The sequence below is a fragment of the Hyperolius riggenbachi genome, chromosome 1 (assembly GCF_040937935.1).
Source record: "Hyperolius riggenbachi isolate aHypRig1 chromosome 1, aHypRig1.pri, whole genome shotgun sequence".
Lineage (NCBI taxonomy): Eukaryota > Metazoa > Chordata > Amphibia > Anura > Hyperoliidae > Hyperolius > Hyperolius riggenbachi.
The window spans coordinates 342,765,054-342,787,163 of NC_090646.1; the positions used below are offsets into that span (position 1 = coordinate 342,765,054).

Consider the following 22,110-nt stretch of genomic DNA (forward strand, 5'->3'; position numbering starts at 1 on the left):
TGAACCAGGCTTGGGTGGAAGGCGAATTCCTGGCCCCTGTTGTCGGCGAGAGGGGGACATGAAGTGGCGCACACACACATTACACCTGCTGCTGCTGCTGCTGTATTTCTTCCTGCTGTCTGTGTGTCTCCACTGCCAGGGAACACATTACAAGGTGCTGCAGACCAAGCGCCACCAGCTATTACGCTCAACAATAGCTGCATTAATTAGAAAAAAAAAATGTAATTATTTTAGAGGTGTCCGGGTTGAAAACTGCTGTCCCAATTGTGTATTGGACACAATGTGGGCTTCACGACCGCTGTCTGGAACTTCATGCTGTGTATTTACGGCCCTGGAACCACCGCTAGAAACCAGGGCCTACTGTGTCTCGCTGCCTGCCCTCCTGCCTGCTGCCAGTCTGCCACACACTTATCCTCCTCACGCTGCCTGCTGTTATATTTCCTCCTGCTGTCTGTGTGTTTCCACTGCCAGGGAACACATTACAAGGTACTGCTGCCCATGCGCCACCAGCTATTACGCTCAACAATAGCTGCATTAATTTGAAAAAAAAATGTGTAATTATTTTAGAGGTGTCCGGGTTGAAAACTGTGCTGTCCCAATTGTGTATTGGACACAATGTGGGCTTCACAACCGCTGTCTGGAACCTCATGCTGTGTATTTACGGCCCTGGAACCACCGCCAGGAACCAGGGCTTACTATGTGTCGCTGCCTGCCCTCCTGCCTGCTGCCAAATGCCAGTCTGCCACACACACTCATCCTCCTCACGCTGCCTGCTGCTGTATTGCCTCCTGCTGTCTGTGTGTTTCCACTGCCAGGGAACACATTACAAGGTGCTGCTGCCCATGCGCCACCAGCTATTACGCTCAAAAATAGCTGCATCCATTTGAAAAAATTTTTTTTTTTAATTATTTTAGAGGTGTCCGGGTTGAAAACTGTGCTGTCCCAATTGTGTATTGGACACAATGTGGGCTTCACGACCGCTGTCTGGAACCTCATGCTGTGTATTTACGGCCCTGGAACCACCGCTAGGAACCAGGGCCTACTATGTCTCGCTGCTTGCCCTCCTGCCTGCTGCCAAATGCCAGTCTGCCACACACACTCATCCTCCTCACACTGCCCGCTGCTGTATTGCCTCCTGCTGTCTGTGTGTTTCCACTGCCAGGGAACACATTACAAGGTGCTGCTGCCCATGCACCACCAGCTATTACGCTCAAAAATAGCTGCATCCATTTGAAAAAAAAAAATTGTAATTATTTTAGAGGTGTCCGGGTTGAAAACTGTGCTGTTCCAATTGTGTATTGGACACAATGTGGGCTTCACGACTGCTGTCTGGAACCTCATGCTGTGTATTTACAGCCCTGGAACCACCGCTAGGAACCAGGGCCTACTATATCAGTCACATCACACTGCCTGACACACACTACTCCTCCTCCTGTAGCTGCATTGAGCTTCTGCTGTTTGTGTGCTGCTACCACTGCCAGGGAGAACAGAAGAAGAACTATTTTCTGCTGCCACCTGCCCACCCACTCTCCTACCGAGTACCGACCGACTATTACCACACACTACAAATAGCTGCAAGCCTGCAACTACTTCCTCCTCCTGCTGATGTCTGTGTTTTACCACCGCCAGGGTACACAGAAAAAGGCGCTGTGGCTTGCAATGTGCCACTACCTACCTATTATGCCATCAACACAAATATAACTATGGTGTTATTAAAATAAAATATTTCCACAAATGAAGTAAAAAATAATATTACAAAAGAAAGGAAAACCAAGACACATAATATAAATGATAGAGAAGAAGAGGAAGAAGAAGAAGAAGAAGAAGAAGATATAGAAGAAGAAGATATAGAAGAAGATGAAGAAGATATAGAAGAAGATGAAGAAGAAGAAGATATAGAAGAAGATATAGAAGAAGAAGATATAGAAGAAGAAGAAGAAGATATAGAAGGAGAAGAAGAAGAAGATATAGAAGGAGAAGAAGAAGACGATATAGAAGGAGAAGAAGAAGAAGAAGATATAGAAGAAGAAGATGTAGAAGAAGAAGAGGAAGAAGAAGAGGAAGAAGAAGAAGAAGAAGATATAGAAGAAGAAGAAGATATAAAAGAAGAAGAAGAGGAAGAAGAAGAAGATATAGAAGAAGAAAAAGATATAGAAGAAGAAAAAGATATAGAAGAAGAAAAAGATATAGAAGAAGAAAAAGTTAATTGAAGAAGATATAGAAGAAGAAGAAAAAGAAGAAGATATAGAAGATGAAGATGAAGAAGACGTAAATGAAGACTGTTACAACAACCATTTTGGACACACCTTCTCATTCAAACACTTTTCATGAAGTTAATTTACTATTATTGATACCTTTTTTATAACTACTACATCACCACATAATCACTTGATGTTTTTCTTCATAAAAAAGGTGGTTTCATGCATCATTGACCTCCAATACAAGTTTTACAAGCTATTTAAGGCCAGCTCGAATATTTTACTCGAATACAGACTCGGATAGTGACGTCGGATATCCGAGGTCGAATCGGATATTCGATTAAATCGGATATTGAACTTCGAATGAATTCAGATAGTTTACTATCCGAATACGACCAAACTCGAATAGGATAATGAGGTATCAGAGCAACACTGATTAAACCTACTTTTTAAGCTTTTAAAAAGATTATAAAACTAGGGGATTCTAAAAAGTATATTTCAGGAGTAGCAGGGTAGATACAATTGTTTACTTTATCTGCTTTCTTTTTACCAGGAAAAAAAAACCCAAAACAAAGCAATGGCAGCTCCTATATACAGTATCTACCATGACAGCCTCACTTTAAGCAGCTATGTATTATAACATCTGTGTCTTTCATATGGTTTTACTCTGTTTTTAGCTTCTTCCTCTGCCCTTCTTTTTTTATCGACTGATTTGGTACCACTGGTCTGCTCCTCTTCTGCTCGTGCTGCATAGTACTGTGCTTTCTCATGCTCTTCACTTCGCTGCATGTAGATCTGCTTTGCTTTCTTTAGGTTGGCTTCTGCGTCCATCTGACAGACAAGGGAACATTGGAAAGACACACCTTAGAAAATTCAAATAAGGGGAGGAGTTAGGGTTTTCAAATGCTTTAAATTAAGCTGCATTGACCAGAGCATATACAGTCAAAAGTAAGTACAAATATGAAAAACGATAGCTTAAACAATCATGATTGTTCTACCCATCAGTCTGATGTCTGTACAGGTATTACCCAACTTCTTGGTCTGTCAAAATATGTGTGATAAGCAATTACTGTGGTTAGGGCAGATTTTTTTTTCCTACCAATTGTTTTTTTCTGGCATCAGGTAATTAGCGAGTCTTAGAATAGCAGTATACTTAAAGTGAACCTTAAGTCAGGAAAAAAAATGAGTTTTACTCACCTGGGGCTTCTACCAGCCCCCTGCAGCAGTCCTGTGCCCTCGCAGCCACTCACTAATCCTCTGGTCCCCCTCTGCCAGCTAGTTTCGTTTTTGCCGACAAGCCCGTCAGGACTGGCCACGCGTAGCTTTTTCCGCATTCCCGACTGCAATTAGCGCTATTGCGGGCCGCAACGCGTACAAAAATACGCGTTGCCGCATATCTATGCGTGCGTAATGCGGCAACGCGTATTTTCGTAGTTGGGCATGCGGAAAAAGCTACGCATGGCCAGTCCTGACGGGCCTGTCGGCAAAAACGAAACTACCTGGCAGAGGGGGACCAGAGGATTAGTGAGTAGCTGCGAGGGCACAGGACTGCTGCAGGAGGCTGGTAGAAGCCCCAGGTGAGTAAAACTCATTTTTTTTTTCTGGCTTAAGTGTCTCTTTAAAGTGAACCTCCAGACTAAAAATCTACTCAGCAGAACTGAAAAGGCTTTTTTTAGCTAAGCTCCACCCATCAAAGAAAACTGCCCGGGCTTTTTTTCCCTGATGCTGTGCAAAGCATGATGGGATTCCTATGTTGTTATTCAGGTTGCCTAGCAATTGTGAGGGGTGATCAGCACACAGGATAGTTGGAACCGTGTCTCATGCTCTCTGTCACCTCCTTTCAACCAAAAAGATGGCTGCCCTCATGTAATCAAACATTTGCCTGTTCTTTTAAAACAGGGTGGGTAAGAGATTATATTACCTATCTATTTTAATTAACATAACTAATGTAACTATATAAATACTAAATAATAATAAATAATAATAATAATAACTTAATGACAATATGTTTGTTTAGGCTGAAGTTCCTCTTTAAGGCCAGACCTGTACTGGTGAATAGTAGCTTTTATTATTAGGGAGACAGATAGGATAGTAAACTCATAACTCCTGGCCTTGGAAAATGGAGGACTGGAAAGACAAAATAATAGGTAGATCATAACAGAACAGCCATGCAACTCTTTTGCAGGTTTTTTTCAACTAGTCACTGTCACGATCTCACCTCATCCTGGTTCCAGCAGGAAGTCAGGCTGCTTCCAGGAGATGGTGCAGATGGACAAGAGGTTCATGGTGGACGAGCGGTGTCTCTCCCGCATGCTTGCGTTGTTGGATCTCCTCGGTTGTTGCCTGGCAAAGGGGGCACTCGGCGTACACTCCCCAGCACCATCCGCAAACCAGGAAGAGACTATTCAGAGTCAGTCACTGCAGGTGGGTCTAGTATTAATTGGCCTGCTATTGCACTGATGCCTCCTCATTGGAGGCCTGGAGTTTTTAAAGGAGTACTGTAGGGGGGCAGGGGGAAAAAAAGAGTTGAACTTACACGGGGCTTCTAATGGTCCCCCGCAGACATCCTGTGCCCGCGCAGCCACTCACTGATGCTCCGGTCCCCGCCTCTGGTTCACTTCTGGAATTTCCGACTTTAAAGTCGGAAAACCAATGCGCCTGCGTGGCCGTGCCCTCCATCCCGCTGACGTCACCAGGAGTGTATTGCATAGGCCCATTACAGTCTGCGCCTGCACAGTACACTCCTGGTGATGTCAGCGGGAGTGAGGACACGACCGCGCAGGCGCAGTGGTTTTCCGACTTTAAAGTCGGAAATTCCAGAAGTGAACAGGAGGCGGGGACCAGAGCATCAGTGAGTGGCTGCGCGGGCACAGGACGTCTGCGGAGGACCATTAGAAGCCCCGTGTAAGTTCAACTCTTTTTACCCCTGCCCCCCTACAGTAGTCCTTTAAGGCTGAAGGCGGCAGTAGTCCATTGCCTGTGATAACGTTAAGACACTAGAGCTTGCTGCTGGCCATTCCTTGCTTTAAAGTAGATCTTCAGTGTTTTGGTTTTTTTTTAAAAAAAGGTTTCACTTACCTAGGGCTTCTACTGGCCCCCTGCAGACGTCCTGTCCCACACCGGTCTTAAAAGATCCTCTGGTCCCCACCACAGCTCACTTTCACTTCTACCTTCTTACAAGTCGACGGCGGTGGTGTGTGTCCTCGGTCAAGCTTAAGTTGACGGGAGGTTTCTTCATACTGCGCCTGCACAGGATGCTCTCAGCCATGGGAGCGTGAATGAGGACGCACACGGCCAGGGCCATGCAGACGCAGTTGGTGTCGACTTGTAGGGGACCAGAGGATCCTTTAGGACCGGCGTAGGACAGGACATCTACAGGTAGCCGGTAGAAGCTCCAGGTAAGTGAAACTTAAAAAGAAAAAAACATAGAAGATCTACTTTAACCTTCTTGCTACTTGTCTGAAACACTGTCTGAACCTTTGCCTGTCTACTGACTATACCATAGTCTGCTTCCTGGACCAACTCTTGCCTTGCCTGCCTGCCCATTCTCCTGCGGAGGTAGATTGACTGATATCAGGTGGTGGATCCTCCTTTCCTTTATGCAACATGTTAGCTTACAGTGGTCAGTTGAAGTACAATGGGGTGTATGGTATGGTATGGGGACGAAGCGTATGGTCAGTGGCGTAGCTAAGAAGCCATGGGCCCGGTGCAAGTTTAGCGTTGGGGCCCCCCAAGCATGCTATAGATAACAATTGATACAACACACTAAAACCAATCAAGGACAACCACAGTGTCAGAGGTGCAAGAAGGGGATTGGAAACTGTGTGTTAATGATCACTACTAATCAAATCAACTATAGAAGTGAATATTATCAGCACAGGACCAATAAAGAGCTAATACTGTGTTTGAGGGGTGGGCCCCTCAGGGCCCCTAGCCCAAGGGCCCCGATGCGGTCGCTACCTCTGCACCCCTTATTGCTACTCCACTGCATATGGTGATGGGTATGTGTAAAGAGAAAACGGATGGAATTGTGAGATAAAAGCGAAAACTTGCAGCATTATATCCTACCAGTTTGCGCTGGGCTCGCTCCCACTGCTCCTTCAACTCTTTTCTCTTTTTCTCATGTTCCAAGCGTCTCATATTTACTGGCTGCAAATAAAGTCAATAATTTTAAGTACAATTGAACAGTTGAAGAATAAAGGCTGCGCCGCCATGTGGCAGCTGGTGAAGCCTCCTTGACATGAATACACATTTACACATGCAGGTGTTAATGGTTTGAGGTTATACCTGTAGGAATGTTTGCTGCTGAAGAGTCACAGCTGTGTGAAGGACACCATGTGCGTGGTCCTGATCCTGCTCCAAGCCTACTGAATAGATGGACTGGAAGGGCATGTATGGCTGCAGATGAAAACAGAGCATTAAAGTACAAGGTAAAAATCAACCGGTTCGTTTTCCAACTCTCTTACTAGTATTGTTTTTTTTTTTCTAGACAATTTCTCTTTTAGTCCAGCCAGAGACTTGCAAGTGAGGCAAGACGAGAACCTTGAATGGATCTGAAAGTGTATCCTGTCACAGAATTTGACTAGCATTACTTCTTACCTGAAACACTTGAAGTCTAATAGCCTAATGTTATTCGAATCGGTTTTCAATATGTGCCGACATTTAGTGCACAAAATGCTTCGTTATTCTCTTCCCTGCAACTACTTGTCCCCAATTCTTGTACTCTTAGATTCGTTTTTGGATAGATACAGCAACGCACATAAAGATTTACAGTGGAGTGAAATCGCTTGTGTAAACAATTCTCTATGCTCCTTATCACCTGCACCTGATCTATTATAAGAGACTAGCGGACCCGTGGCGTAGCATACGCCGCATAAGAGGGTAGCGGGCAGGAAGGGGGTATTGGGCACAGCGGCAGGGAGGGTGGTCGGACCCCTCTCCCTCACCTGGGTCTCCCATCTGCGCTCCCCTCCAGCTTAAGCTGAGCAGCAGCTGCCTTTTATTAGTAAGAGGCAGCGGGCGGGGATGACTCACCTCTTCCGCGTTCCAGCGTGCGTTCCACTGTCGTCACTTTCTGCAATGCCGCCCACTGTATTGTAAGTGGACGGCATTGCGGGAAGTGACGATAGTGGAACGCACGCTGGAACGCGGAAGAGGTGAGTCATCCCCGCCCACTGCCTCTTACTAATAGCGGCGGCTGCTGCTGAACTTAAGCTAGAGGGGGAGCGCAGATGGGGGACCCAGGTGAGGTGGGTCCGACCCCCCTCCCCGCCGCTGTGGCCAATACCACCTTCCTGCTCGCTACCCTCTCCAGCTCGGCGGCAAGTCTAGGACCGCCCCTGGGGGCAGGGAGCTACTTCTTCTTCTTGCTTGGACCGGCACCTTCTTCTTGCTTGGACCGGCCCTGGGGGCAGGGCGCTACTTCTTCTTCTTGCTTGAAGGTGGAGGCACTCAGACTATATATATATATACACATACACACACACACACACACACATACATATATATATATATATATATATATATATACACATACACACATATATATATATATATATATATATATATATATATATATCCCACGCCGCCGTCCTCAGCTTCCTGGATCCGCCGGTACCGGGCCCGTCACTTCCAGCGGACGCGGCCAATTGTCCGCATCACAGGGGCTCCCTCGATACATGTACGCATGCGGCTGCGCAGTAGGCAGCCACATGCATATCTGTATGGGGAGAGCACCCTGTGATGCGGAGAATTGGCCGAGTCCGCCGGCCGACTGGCAGACTCGCGGCAATGACGGGACCCGGTGGCGGCGGATCCAGGCAGCGGAGGACGGCGGCGTGGGAGCGATCCGTGCGTATGGGGCTGGAGGAAGCCCCAGGTATGTATAGTTCATCCTCTCTGGTTCCCTTTAAAGTGTAACTGTCGGCAATAAAATCAAAAATAATTTCTTTAGTTTTATCTGGTATACAAGTAATAATGATGCTAATTGGGCAATCCAAAAGTTAAAATCTCTATTTCTTTTCTTGTTTAGAAATGATCATTCCCCAGTTTACCTGACTCTTATTTGGTACGTTACCGCACAAAGGAAGTTGCACGGCATGCTGGATTGTCTTTTTTTGCTTCTTTATTTCCCCTCAGACTTAACTAATGTACGGAAGCAAAAAATGACAACCCAGCATGCCCTGCAACTTCCTTTTTGTGTACCAAATTTTGTGTGTACCAAATAAGAGTCAGGTAAACTGGGGAATGATCATTTATAAACAAGAAAAGTAATAGAGATTTTAACTTTTGGATTGCCTGGTTAGCATCCTTATTACTTGTTCACCAGATAAAAATAAAGAATTGATTTTTGATTTTATACCCGACAGTTACACTTTAAATTAATTTGTTAACTTGTAAACAGGCAAACCATATGAAGATAAAGCCAACTCAGGCTCATCTCTCTGCTGAAGGGGAAAATCTTCCAATATGACTATTGTTACACCCCTGCTGGCATAAATGAGAATCAAATGCACTAAAACAGCTGTTTGCAGACTGGATTAATCGTTATGTGGAATTTAAGGCTAGACTAGCTTCTCTCTAAATGCATGATTGGGCTAAAAAAAACTAAGTATGGCTATACCCACTGTCCTGAAATGGCGCAATAAGGGTGTCTGCCTTGTACAGGGGAAATGAGCAGATGTAATTGCCAAGCGACTAGCATTTTCAAAAAGAAATAAATATTACAACTTCCATAACATGTCAACTATGGCTTTCCTAATGTCTGCCCTGTGATGTCTGTACAGTCCTGCATAATCAGGGAGGAAATGCAGCATGACTCATGCTCTGCATGGACAGGGTTAATAAAGAAAAGCAGGAATCCTCCTGCCACGGGGGATTAAAGGATATGGATTTTTCCTTTTAAAATAATACCAGTTGCCTGACTCTCTAGCTGATCTTGTGTCTCTAACACTTTTAGCTGCAGCCCCTGAACAAGCATGCCAATCAGGTGCTCTGAGTGAAGTCAGACTGGATTAGCTGCATACTTGTTTCAAGTGTGTATTCCAGACACTACTGCAGCCAGAGGGATCAACAGGACTGACAAGCAACTGGTATTGTTTAAAAGGAAACATCCATATCCCTCTAAGTTTAGGTTCCCTTTAAAAGTAACCTGAGGTGAGAGGGATATGGAGGTTGCCATATTTATTTCCTTTTAAACTATACCAGTTGCCTGGCATCCTGCTGATCTTTCTGGTCAGTAGTGTCTGAAACAAGCATGTGGCCATTCCAATCAGAGTTCAGTCAAATATCTGATCTGTATGCTTGTTAAGGCCGATCGACCATGTGATTCGATTATTATAATCGAATCAGATGAAAATCAGCACCACCAAGTCGCCTGACCGACAATGCGACCAATTTCAAGCCGAAATTGGTCGCATTAGTGGATCATAAATGCTGTAAGATGTAGGGCCGACTTGCTCGATCAGGTGCACGGCATTAACGACGTGCAATATCGGGATGAGCGATGAAACCCCGGCTCTGTCCCCCAGTGTTAAATGTTCCCCCCCGGTGTGCAGTGCAAGTGGTACATTACCGGTCCTTGTCCTCCGCTGGCTCCGGGCTACCTCCGTTCTCCATACACGCGTGCCACGTGGTTACCTAGTAAGGGCGCGCATGTGTGACGTCAGACACCACACACACAGCCACGTTACTAGGCAACCATCTGGCATGCATGTATGGAGAGCGGAAGAAGCCCGGAGCCAGCGGAGGACAAGCGGTGGACACAGACAAGTAATGTATCACTTGCACTGGGCACCGGGGGGCGTTGAGGAGGCGGATGCAGCATCACAAGGACGATTCCTGATCAATTTCAGATTGAAACTGATCGGGAATCTGCCTGTGGTGTATGGGCAGCCGACAGATCTCTCTCTTGTCAGATTAGATTAGAGAGAGATTTGTCTCTTGGTCGAATCTGCCCATCATCGCCAGATGTATGGGTACCTTTAAGGGTCTATGACTTCAACTATTATGTTAGGTACACATAACAAGATTTTCTTTCAGATTTACCGTGAGATCGATTATTTCCAACATGCCCCATCTGATTTCCAAGCATTTTACGATCGATTTTACATAGAAGTGAATAGAAAACAATTGGAAATTGATCGGAAATCAGATCGGACATGTTAGAAATAATCTGCCAGAAAATCTCATCATGTGTACCTAGCATTGGAGAGATTGCAAGCTGGACTACCAGGCAATGTTCAGTTTATTTCCTTTTAAACAATGATCAGCAGCATCCATATGTCTCTCACCTCGGGTTCCCGTTAAAGCAATAATCTGCCAAAACAATTAAAGCTTGGTTGGCTGCTCCGGACTGGAAATATCTGTACATACATTACACTGTCCCCTTATCTGATTATAAAATGATTGGTTCAGGCATTAGTAATTTAATATCTGTGTGTGAATATAGCAAACAGACAACACCTATGCCTTCAGAAGGGTCGTGCTGCATTCACGGTGTCTATACACAGCTCCTGAACTGGTTTATATTTATTTCAGATTAGTTAGTCAAAATGTATTGGAATTCCCAGATATTGTTAAGAAATATCTCACTGTGCCTGTGATTGTGTTATTACCTGGATTCATACTACACACACACACACACACACACTGTACACACACACACACACACTGTACACACACTGTACACACACACACACTGTACACACACACACACACACACACACACGCACGCACGCACACACACACACACACACACCTTTCCTGACATTTTCCTGGCATAATGGCCAACACAACAGTTTAGAAAGCACTGAGAGCGGTGCTATTGTAATCATTAGCATCATTATTTGGAATGCTGGTAAATAAGGGGATATAAAATAAGACTCATTGGTCTGTATTAATTGCAGGAAGGAAGAGTGACATTAAGGTCATCTCCATGTGACTCTAAATAGCACTTTATTACTTTATTCAGATGCTAAACATGCCCTAATCAACCATAAAGCAAGTAAAACAATATGAAACAATAGCACTTCAATATGAAGGTGTTGTTAAATTGCCAACATGAAGTTTCACAGCAGTACTCTCCTATGAGCCATACCTATGAATGCAAAACACTTCACATGGGTGTTGTGGTGGATATAAACATGTGTATGGCCACAGCATACGTCGAAGGCATGGTTTCTCAACACTATTACAGCATGTACCCTTGAAAATACAGTATTTACCAAGTACCCCATATTGCCGACATATCAACTGAAGTACCTCTATACATACAGTTTTCTTAGGAGGAGTCCATAAATTGTATGACTGCTTTCCATATGACTTATCTGTTTTTCATTTCAGAACTTACTATAGTGAATTGACTGCTCCAGATTAAATTACCCCCTCACATAAATATCCACCATACCCCCTCAGTATGCATACTCATGGTGAGAACGTAGAATACAGGATAATTGTATGAATTTGTATTCTGGTTAACTAGAGGCAGGAATGCTTGGTCATGTGCGCACCAAGTATTTGCAAAATACCTATTATGGGTAAAATTTCATTATACTATATGGAAGGTTGCAAATAACTCTACAATGTATGTTGTTATTTCCCTATCCCTACCTGGTTTCCTCTCTATTCCTTTAGATTGTAAGAAAGCAAGGGCAGAGTTCTCTGCCTTTTGTGTCTCATAAGTTGATAAACATTTTATGAATCATGTTACATTTGTCACTGTAATTACTATGAAGTCTGCTACTGGTAATATATCATGTACCGGTCTGTATTTTTATGTACCCATCCATGTTTGTTTTTGTAAGGTGCCCATATAATTATTGATTTTTCCTGTCGATTTGATCACGTGACCAAATCTGCTAGATATTGATGCCCCAACATGCTGATCCGATCAACCATTAATGTTCACCCGATATCGTTCAAGAGAGATTGATCAGGAGTGGCAGTTGATTGTCAGCCCATAGCAAAACAGCACTAAGGTTCAATAGATTTTTAATAGATTTAATGCTGAAACCTAAAAAAAAAAAAAAAAAAAAAAAAAAAAAAAAAAAAAACAATCTGTGTAGTGTTTTTGCAGTAGGAGAACAGAGGCGCCAGCAGAATAAAAGTGGATAAAACCTTTAAAATTTGCTTGGAGGAAGCGGTGGACTTACCTCCATAAAGCAGACACGAAAGACTGTGTGAAAAGTAGCAATCACATTTATTATATGGTACCCCAAAAGTGCTTTTGGGGTACCATATAATAAATGTGATTGCTACTTTTCACACAGTCTTTCGTGTCTGCTTTATGGAGGTAAGTCCACCGCTTCCTCCAAGCAAATTTTAAAGGTTTTATCCACTTTTATTCTGCTGGCGCCTCTGTTCTCCTACTGCAAAATCGTGTCCACCCCTGGTGGAGGGGTGATCTACCCCTTTTTCTTATCTACAGAGAGCGACTTCTTAATCCTGAGTGAGGACAGGTCTAATCTCCTCACCTGCTTATACAGTGGTTGCCTGTGTGGTAACCCATGTTTGTGAGTATATTCTTCTCACTGATTTGCCTTACTTCGTTTATGTTTTAACATACTACACTATATTGGGCTCTCGGTTTCTTTATATTTAATCTGTGTAGTGTGTGAAGGGATTCAATCAGATTGATCCCTTTCTGATCAGATTCTGATCTGAGAGGGATCTATATTTTTGTCACATCCAGTGACCATCTATAGAGTATCCCACATTTAGAAAACATGGCAGATCATTACTCCAGTATCACCTCGAAGAACCATGCACAATAAGGGAAAGAGGCGCCCTGATTTGAATAAAAGCTTTTAAAACCAGTTTAAAAACGAAAAAGAAAAATGAGGTATCTTACCTCAATGACGAAATCTCTGTAAACTTACAAAAGATTTTTATTTGAGCACAGGCAACGCGTTTCGCGGGTCTGAGCCCGCTTCCTCAGGCCAATACAGTGCCAAATGACAGAAATCATGTAGCATAGGGAGCCTCTCAAGGCTCCCTATGCTACATGATTTCTGTCATTTGGCACTGTATTGGCCTGAGGAAGCGGGCTCAGACCCGCGAAACGCGTTGCCTGTGCTCAAATAAAAATCTTTTGTAAGTTTACAGAGATTTCGTCATTGAGGTAAGATACCTCATTTTTCTTTTTCGTTTTTAAACTGGTTTTAAAAGCTTTTATTCAAATCAGGGCGCCTCTTTCCCTTATTGTGCATAGTTATACCCCCGTACATGTTTGTCCGAGGGGTGGTGACAGAACACCCGTTGTTTTACCACGGTTAATGTTTTGTGCATCCTTTTTCATCTAAGAGAGCGACCGCAACCAGGTCCGTCCAGGATCACCCCGAGTGGAGTCGGGTTTATGGTCTCCACCTGCTTCCTGTGGTTGGTTGCCCCTTGCAACCCTCCTTTGTGAGTAGCCCTTTCAATCAATTGATTTCTCCACACACCTACTATTGACATACTGCACTATCGGGCTCCCTTTTTTGTCTCCTGTATCTTTTTTTTCCCATAGGGTGCCAAGACACCCCAACCACGATTGCACCTCGAAGAACCATCCTTTGGATGCCTAACAATGCATTTTCTGCCCATCCCCTGGCTGTTCCGGCCCCACTGCCCCCCCTCTGACTGCTTCAGCCCACCTTCCTTCATGATGTTCAGGCACCTTCTCTGCCCATTCCCACCTCTTATAACAAGTAGTAGCAGCATCCTAAGGGATCCTCATCCTCATGGTAGGCAACCCGCAGAAGCCACACTTTTCTAGAAAGGAATGGTTTGTATATATGGCGCAAAGGAGCTTCAGAGCAGAACAGCAATGATCCGCTGAGTGATTCTGAATCAGTTGTAGAATAGCACCTAATCTGTGTCTGCCACCACATGTATGTTCAATCTCTGTCAGCAGACAGAGATGGCCTACAATCTCTGACAACAGTCATAGGTAGCCCCCAGTCTTTGCCAGCAGTCATGATGTGGCCACTAATTCATAGTCATAGATGTCACAAGCAGTCACAGTTTCTGTCAGAGGTCAAAGCGCAGTCTTACATTTTTGTCAGTGTATTACCAACAGTAGGAGGCGCCCTTCAGTTATGTGATGGAGTAGTGTATCAATTTCAATTCAAACAGGTAAGAGTTCAAAGTCTTTCCTGAGTTATGAGGACTCAGACAGGTAAAGAATTTAGTAGTTTATTAGCACTGGACAACGCGTTTCGTGACCAAACAGTCGCTTCCTCAGGTCAAATAAAGTGCTTAGAGAGCAGTTTAAGAAGCCTGGGCGCCACATACTTTAAACTTCACCCCATTAGCTAGGGGTTGTGATCCTATTCTTATATAGGGCGCATTTTTCTTCAGGAGCAGCGACCTACAAGGCAGAGTGGAGACGGTACTTCTCCACACGTATTGACAGTGGTTGCCTTCACAAGCAACCCACACTTGTGAGTATAATATTCTTTACATTCGTCCTCATACTGTGATGTTATCACACGATATTGGGCTCCCGGTGTCCCTGTGTCATTTTCTGCTAGTCCGATTTTTGTCAATGGTCAGCGAGCACTTCAACATTGGGAACACTCTACAGGGGGGCTCTATGAAGTTGTAGACATACTGTAGGGGAGCTAGAAGGATGGGACCAATTTTGAGGGATAGTGGAAGCTTTGACAGACACAATATAGGGGCACTATAAGGCTAGGACACCCTTTGAGGACCAGTGGAGAGTTGGGACATACTACTGTATTGAGAGTGGAGGTATTTAGAAAGCTGAAACAAAATGTGAGGGGCACTGGTAAACCATGAAACCCTACCAGAGGCAACACAGCGTTTTTACACTTTATATGCCTCATGGAGTCCTCCCCACTTTGAACCTATAACATGTCATTGGGGGTAACTGAGCAGAGAAGTCTGAGAACAATGAACTGTAAAGGAAAAGTATCTATTGATGGGAAGTATACAGTTAACACTATCAAATATCCTTACAGAATATTCAAAATGAGTGGGTCACATGAGGCCAATTACATCTTTTCATGAGCAATATGCAATACTCTTACCTCCTGAGTTAGGGCACCTTTGGAGGTGTTCACCAGTTTCTGAAGCCCTTTAGCATACTCCATCTCTGCCAGAAACACAAGAATACAAAAATATGAGCCCTTATGATGACAAGATGAGGGGAACATTCAACATAATCAAATGCTTATCTAGTGCCAATTCAACTGCTACCCATTTATCAATTGGTCTAGGATAGGTCTTTCTATGCTTCAGCCACAGTTTTGCACAGGCCACTGCAATGGATTATTTGTGATATTTGCCAGAAATCTGAGAAAGGAAGAGAAGTGGTCCGGGACTAATTTAACGTTGATGCAGAGCCATTTCTGAAGAGTAGGTATGCGTTTGTGCTGCTGCAGTAAAACTGTCTCACACAGGGGTATATGCACTAAACTGTGTTAAGCAGAATTACGTGTGGAAAGTCTTACACACCATAAGTAGCGTGTAATGCATTGCATGTAATGTATTGCATTCTGCTCTACTCATGTGGTAAGATTATGCTTGTTATTCTGCTTACAGCAGCTTAGTGCATACACCACACACAGTTCCAGAGTTGCAGTTCCGGGTTGTGTGAGAGAAATGATACATGTCCGCTTCTGTTATGAGAAGATTGTGGAAAACCAGATCCCCTCACCCCTCTACGTAGAACAGATCAGGCTACACCGCAGACATCTGAGCAGTTATTCTGTACACTGATGAGGAATAAACCAACAGAACCACCAGAAGCAATCACAAAAGATTGTTTTGGGTGAAAAGTATCCCAGGTCTTTACATAGCTTAGCTGGCCACTAACGGTCCAATTTCTAGCGAAAAATCGTTCGAGCGATCAGAAATTCTGATCGGACGAAAAATCATTCACCACACCATCAACTAACCAATCATTGCTTCCTATCTATCACGACCACCAAGAAAATCCAAATTTTCGTTCGATGAAAATTCATTCGGGCGACATTTTTTTCACTCGTTCATAATCGATTGTGTCCACCAATGGAGATTATTTACAACCAATCCGATCAGAATTTCTGATTGCTCGAACGATTTTTCACTAGAAATTGGACCGTTAGTGGCCAGCTTTACACTGTGCCAGATTAGCAGAGAACTAGTCCAAAACCCATCAGTTCTGTTAGATTTCTATTACCTACTGTAAGTGAGAGCAACATAGGAGAAAAGTACTGGTAATTTATGGCTCACTTTACTCTGGAAGAAAGGTATTTCTCACTTGTTTGTGTTTTCATGTATCTTAATGGTTACAATTTTTCGCGATAGTGGTCCTTTAAAAGAGATGAGAAAAGCCTCATCTGCATCCAGAGTCCACCACTGCAAAAGATACAGATAAAATAAAATATTCTCCTCTGCTCACCCAATAAGGTTCTTTTCTCAATGTAGCTGTTCAGATCTTTCATGTATTTGGCAAGATTTTTTGCATAGGAAAAAGCTGCGCGTACACCTCCTTCACTCCTCTGAAGAATAATGTCCACATCATCGCCAAAAGGGCTCCCTGTAATCATAGGCCAGTAAATTATCACATCATTCAGGTGTATTGGAACTGTCAGCCACATACTCAGCTACCAGAGCCCTGCTCACCTGCATCCACATACTCTGTGTTGGGTATTGTGCTCTCTGTTCCAGATAGACCACCATATAAGCTTTCCATGGACTGTTTTGAGGCAAAGATTTAAAACCAATTACTGAAGCAGAATCATAAAATATTAACATGGAGGAAAGGAAGAACAACAATGGTAATGGCAACATTCAGCTTAAAGATTTAGGGGAAAAACGAATGACAATTGTTAAATAATGCAGAACTACAGTATATACACTACTTGTCAGAGGACTGCGTATAAAATTAATGCAAATTAGGGGGAGCAATGATCATAACCCACCTGGCTCTGGTCTCCAGGTGGCAGAGATAATAAGGTGCTGCTGTCCACTTCTCCCATAAGAAATTCTGAGATACTGGAAAACACACATCAAATGTGACCCTTCAAAAGTTTTCAAACTCTATACTGCTGTATTTTCGTAACTTTTCTTAGAAACACCTGCTCCCCATATTCTTAACAATTCCCCTCTACTCACGTGCTGCTGAAGCACACAGCCATGCTCTCCAAGGCCTTCTCAAAGTCCCGCTTCTCATTTTCAATGCTTGCTTCATAGTGGAAACCTGAAATGTACACAGATTGAATGGATTAATGAACCCTGGTATACCTCGATTTAAAGCAGTTGGGACATTTGGCACGATTCACAAAGCTTTTTCACCTGTTTTCACCTTAACTATGTTACTTTTTTAAGCTACCAAAGAGCAAAAATATAATATAATTAGGTAAGAAAAGTAAAATTGAAATTAAGTTAATCAGGTACAACTTATTTTGAGGGTAGAAACACACTAGGCAGAGTCGCATATGCGTTTTCCACTATATGCTATGGAAAACGCATATGCGATTCTGCCTAGTGTGTTCCTACCCTGAGTGATTATTTTGCTTGTAAATGTGTTTAAACGTTATTTTTATCAATTAGGTGATAAATCATTTGTGAGAATTTTTGTGTATAGAGCACAATGTGTATCATAATATGTGTATATTCAAATCATTTACAATGTAAATGATTTGAATATAATTTTAAAGTGGTCTGAAACTTCGACATAACATTCAATAAAAATGTGTTTTCCTACTTTATTACTCATACAGTTATCATATTTGCTTTTGTGCATAAGTAATACTGTCTGTTTACAAATTACAAGTTTTCAAAGTGTAGATTATTTTGCCCTGAAACCTGCCATTGCATTTTATTCAAACTGCTTTTTATTATCTATTAACATCTAATAATGTTTATTCAAACTGCTTTTTTATCTATTAACATCTAATAATGCTTTTCTGAATTGTGTGTGTGTATGTCTGAAGTACAGAGAGTTCCTTTTCACTTGTTAGTCTGTGTTTACACACATTGTAACAACATTGGAATGTAAACAAAGATACTGTTACCTACAGTTTGGATGCGGATTGAAGCTGAATAGCAGGACAAAGTGCTTTTGTTGAACCATTTCAGTGAATGTTCTGCTAAAAAAAATTCTAGTAGCTTTCAAGCTGTGAGGAATCTTTTAGAGCAAAGTAGAAATGCTGGCTTTCAGACCACTTTAAACTCATGTTCAAGAGTACTTTCCCCTATCCTCTTCCACTCCACTAACAAATTAAGTGTTTAAAAAAAATCCCCTTAAAATCCAAATTGGCATGCTATAGTGATCTTGAAGATTTAAAGGAAGAGGACTGGCTGAACACTTTGCAAGCTGTGCCTTCTCTCTCTGTAGACAAGGTAAGTGTGTACTCCCCCAATCCCTATAATGACCTACAACAGTCCTCATTCGCTAATCACATTCTGATTTTATTTGCATTTTTCACAGCATCCTTCCCTGGAAAAGGGCTGTATCAAGAATAAGTTGGAGCCCAAACAGTTACAGCAGTGAATTTATAATGGACTTGCTGACCTTTAACTTTGGAGATGAGGGTGCCGGCTGCTGTCAGAGTCTCTACAGTGTTGAGGAGAGGATATTTGTTGATCACTTGGCGAAGGAGTCTTAGAGCTTCCCCCAGGCACTCATGAGCCAGTGGACGCCGGGTCTCTTTTACCTCTGTGGGTTAAAGACAAAAAATGTACACATGTAAGTATAGAAGTATACTTTCCTCATAGCATCTACAGTTTTATGGAACTGCACTGGATACAATACGTGTCAAACAATAGATTTACTTTAAAAACCAATCAGCTGGTAGTCTGGTCTGAAATTCCAATTATGAGCAACAGAGTAGAGAGTAGCACCAAAATAATGCATTTAAATGCTGCTTTTACTTCTTTGTTCCTTTTGTTTTTTGCATTGTTTGTTCACCTTTTGACCAGGCAGCCAAGACAAGGGTGGGAGGGGAGTGAACTGCAGAGAACACTGGTAAGAGTCTCTCTGTTACTGTATTTTGAAAACAGGAATGTCAAATAATTTTCAGTTTCAAATTGTTGGAAAACATCTACAGGAAATTAAGAATTTTTACGGTAGTATGTGACCTGTGATTATTGGACAGCTGTAGAAGCACTCAGATGGACAGTAGTGTTACATAAGTGAAAAAAGTACAAAGTACAAAATCCTGAGTGGGTTCCACTGGTGGTACAAACCCACATTGCCGCTGGGATGTAACTGCCCATTTTTTTATGTATTGTGCAAATAAAGTGGCACTTCAAGTGCCAGCTGATCTGTCCAGTAGTGTTCCAGGGTAATGTCATCAAATACTGTAATTCAGAAAAAGAAACGGAGCCCATCAACACCAGCAGCTGATGAATTACCTGGCAACTGCTTAACCAACTGGCTGCCAAAGGGTTTGATAAGTAACATTAATTCCCTCTCTTGGCCTGTAGAATGTTTTTCTCATTGCCAGGCCATCACTCTGAAATGAAGTCCAACTCTGAAACTGAACAAGCTCTGCAATACAGTATAGTTATCTACTAACAAAACTAAATCTGCAGAAGAGAGATTGGCTGCTGGTGCTGGCTGTTTTTTGCTGGGCTAAGGGTCAGGGCATATGTGGTTACTATATGATAGTATACTATATAGAGACAACTTGGGGGAAGATATGTGGACATGTGGGACTACTGTTGGGAGGGACACGAGATGTGGACATATGTAGGTGCTGTTAGGAGGGTCAAGAAAGCATAAGTTTGATGAAAAGGGCTGGGAAGGACTAATCTGTCAAAGAAGGGATGTAGATGCTCAAAAAAATAAGATGGAGAACTAAGAATGAAACAACCGCAGTTTTGGCACCTGGCGGCAATGCCATTAATTATTCTTTTTTTCCAGCGTTTCTCATATTTGAGTCTGTGATATCCCTCCATAACATTCCTGGCATTGTCCCAGTACCACCTATGAGCCCACTAGTGCATCCCCTTTTACAGGACAATGTCTCAAGCTTTGATATGGTCATTTACCTGGACTACAGACTGTGAATAATAAGAAACAGATGCGACAGCCAAGCATGCGGTAGTATGCTTATATTTGTTAGAAACGAAAAGAAAAACATGATCAGAAAAAGATGGCACAGCATTTTTAAGGTGCAGCTGTCCATACAGGGCAGTCAAGTCACTGTATCCAAATATTTTCTAAACCAATGACAAGACAAGACACTGAACATTTCTTGCTTTCTTTCCTGACAGACTCAAAAGGCCTGATTCACAAACCTTTTCTGTTAAATTATCTCGCTTACTTTATTAACTCACAATTTATCTCTTCTTAAATGACTTAACTCATGATTTACCACTCCTTGGCCTCAATTCACTAAGATTATCTCCTGTCTTTAATAACTCTTCTAGATTTGTTACCATGGTGATAAGGCATGTAGTATTCAGGAAACATTTTACCTCAGGCAAACCTAAAGTTAACTCTTCTGTCTTTAAATTAACTCTCCAATCCTTAAAATAACTCCAGAGTTAAAGACAGGCTGTTAATTAACTGCATGTGAAAATAACTACAGAGGAGGTAAATTAACTACAGAGGAGGTAACTTAAGGAATGAAGAGATAAGATAACTCTCTCACTGTGTGGAGGTAAGTTTTCTCTTGCCTTATTATCTCCAGCATGATCTTAGTGAATTGAGGCCCTTATCTAACGTAACTCATGGTTTAGCTCTCCTTATTTGATATAACTCTTTATTTATCTCCTGCATTAGCTCCTTTTAGTTAAAGGACTACTGTAGGGGAAAGGGAAAAAAAAAGTTGAACTTACCTGGGGCTTCTAACGGTCTGCTGCAGACGTTCTGTGCCCACGCAGCCAGTCACCAATGCTCTAGTCCCCGCCTCCGGTTAACTTCTGGAATTTTTTCCCCTACAGTACTCCTTTAACTGTAAGGAGTGCTAATGCATGAGATAAATAAGGAGAGGTAATTCAACTCTCCACACCCCCTTACAGTACTCCTTTAAAGTGGAAAATAAGTAACCTTTGTGAATCAACCCCAAAGTGCTTCAGAGCTGCAGTCACTTGGGGCGCGACCAGGATCGTCCAAACCCTGGTCAAAGCCTCAAACCCTACCTCAAATGCTGGGTACACACGTTGCGATTTCCCGCTTGATCCGCGGGATCGATCCCGGTCGATCGATAATTTCCGACATGTTCGATCGGGTTTCGATGGATACAGCCGTCGGTTTTGCATACTTAACATGAGTAAATCGACGGCTGTATCGAACATATCGGAAATAATAGAACAACCTGGATTGAGCGGGAAATCACGTGTGTATCCAGCAAAAGGCAACACCCTTAACTAATAACCTATCCAGCATTTAATCCTCAGTATGTGGTAACTAAATATAATTTTGCCTTCTTAAAACAGGACTGAACTCTATGATCTGGAATTGAACTCACTGCAGGTCAATCGTAGTTAGCAGTTCAAGCACATAGTGGGACTTCTATGTTATTGCAATGTCTATACACCATTCTAGTAAGGTGTTCATGGGGATCCCATGCATGAGTGTATTGTGGATGGTAGTGTGCCACAGCCGGCTGTGATGAGCTATAGTCATCTGGTGGGCCAGCATTGTTTTTGTTTTCATGCCATGCACTGATGAGGATCAACCAATCCAAACCAGTCTGTATGCATGTTGGATTGTTGTGGCTCTCTATAATTAACAAGCTGACACATCATTGCATTCCAGCGGTTCTGGAGGGGGGTTAGTTTATAGGGACAACAAAGGATGATTTGCATATTCAGCAGTGACGCATTGTGGGAGACATCAAATGCTCACTCCAACCTGAATTATCGCAAATACCTTCTGTTTTAATAAGGAAAACTTTGTTTTGCGTAGCATTCTAGAAAAAGGGCTTTTGGTAATTTGTAGCCCCTTACATACCCCTAGGAGTTCTGGTTC

At 42.8% G+C, this 22,110-nt stretch overlaps 1 protein-coding gene across 2 annotated transcripts in view; it reads right to left on the reverse strand.

Moving 5' to 3' along the window:
• ARHGAP45 (Rho GTPase activating protein 45) overlaps positions 1-22,110 on the reverse strand; it is a 113,199-nt gene that overhangs the window by 25,286 nt on the left and 65,803 nt on the right. For both annotated transcript variants that reach the window (XM_068234023.1, XM_068234022.1), the window contains exons 3-11: positions 18,703-18,846; positions 17,301-17,385; positions 17,108-17,180; positions 16,809-16,881; positions 16,585-16,722; positions 15,230-15,294; positions 6,486-6,596; positions 6,267-6,347; positions 2,865-3,029 (exon numbers count right to left, since the gene is read on the reverse strand). In XM_068234023.1, coding sequence (XP_068090124.1) covers positions 2,865-3,029; positions 6,267-6,347; positions 6,486-6,596; positions 15,230-15,294; positions 16,585-16,722; positions 16,809-16,881; positions 17,108-17,180; positions 17,301-17,385; positions 18,703-18,846 — 935 coding nt within the window. The remainder of the gene's footprint in view (positions 1-2,864; positions 3,030-6,266; positions 6,348-6,485; positions 6,597-15,229; positions 15,295-16,584; positions 16,723-16,808; positions 16,882-17,107; positions 17,181-17,300; positions 17,386-18,702; positions 18,847-22,110) is intronic.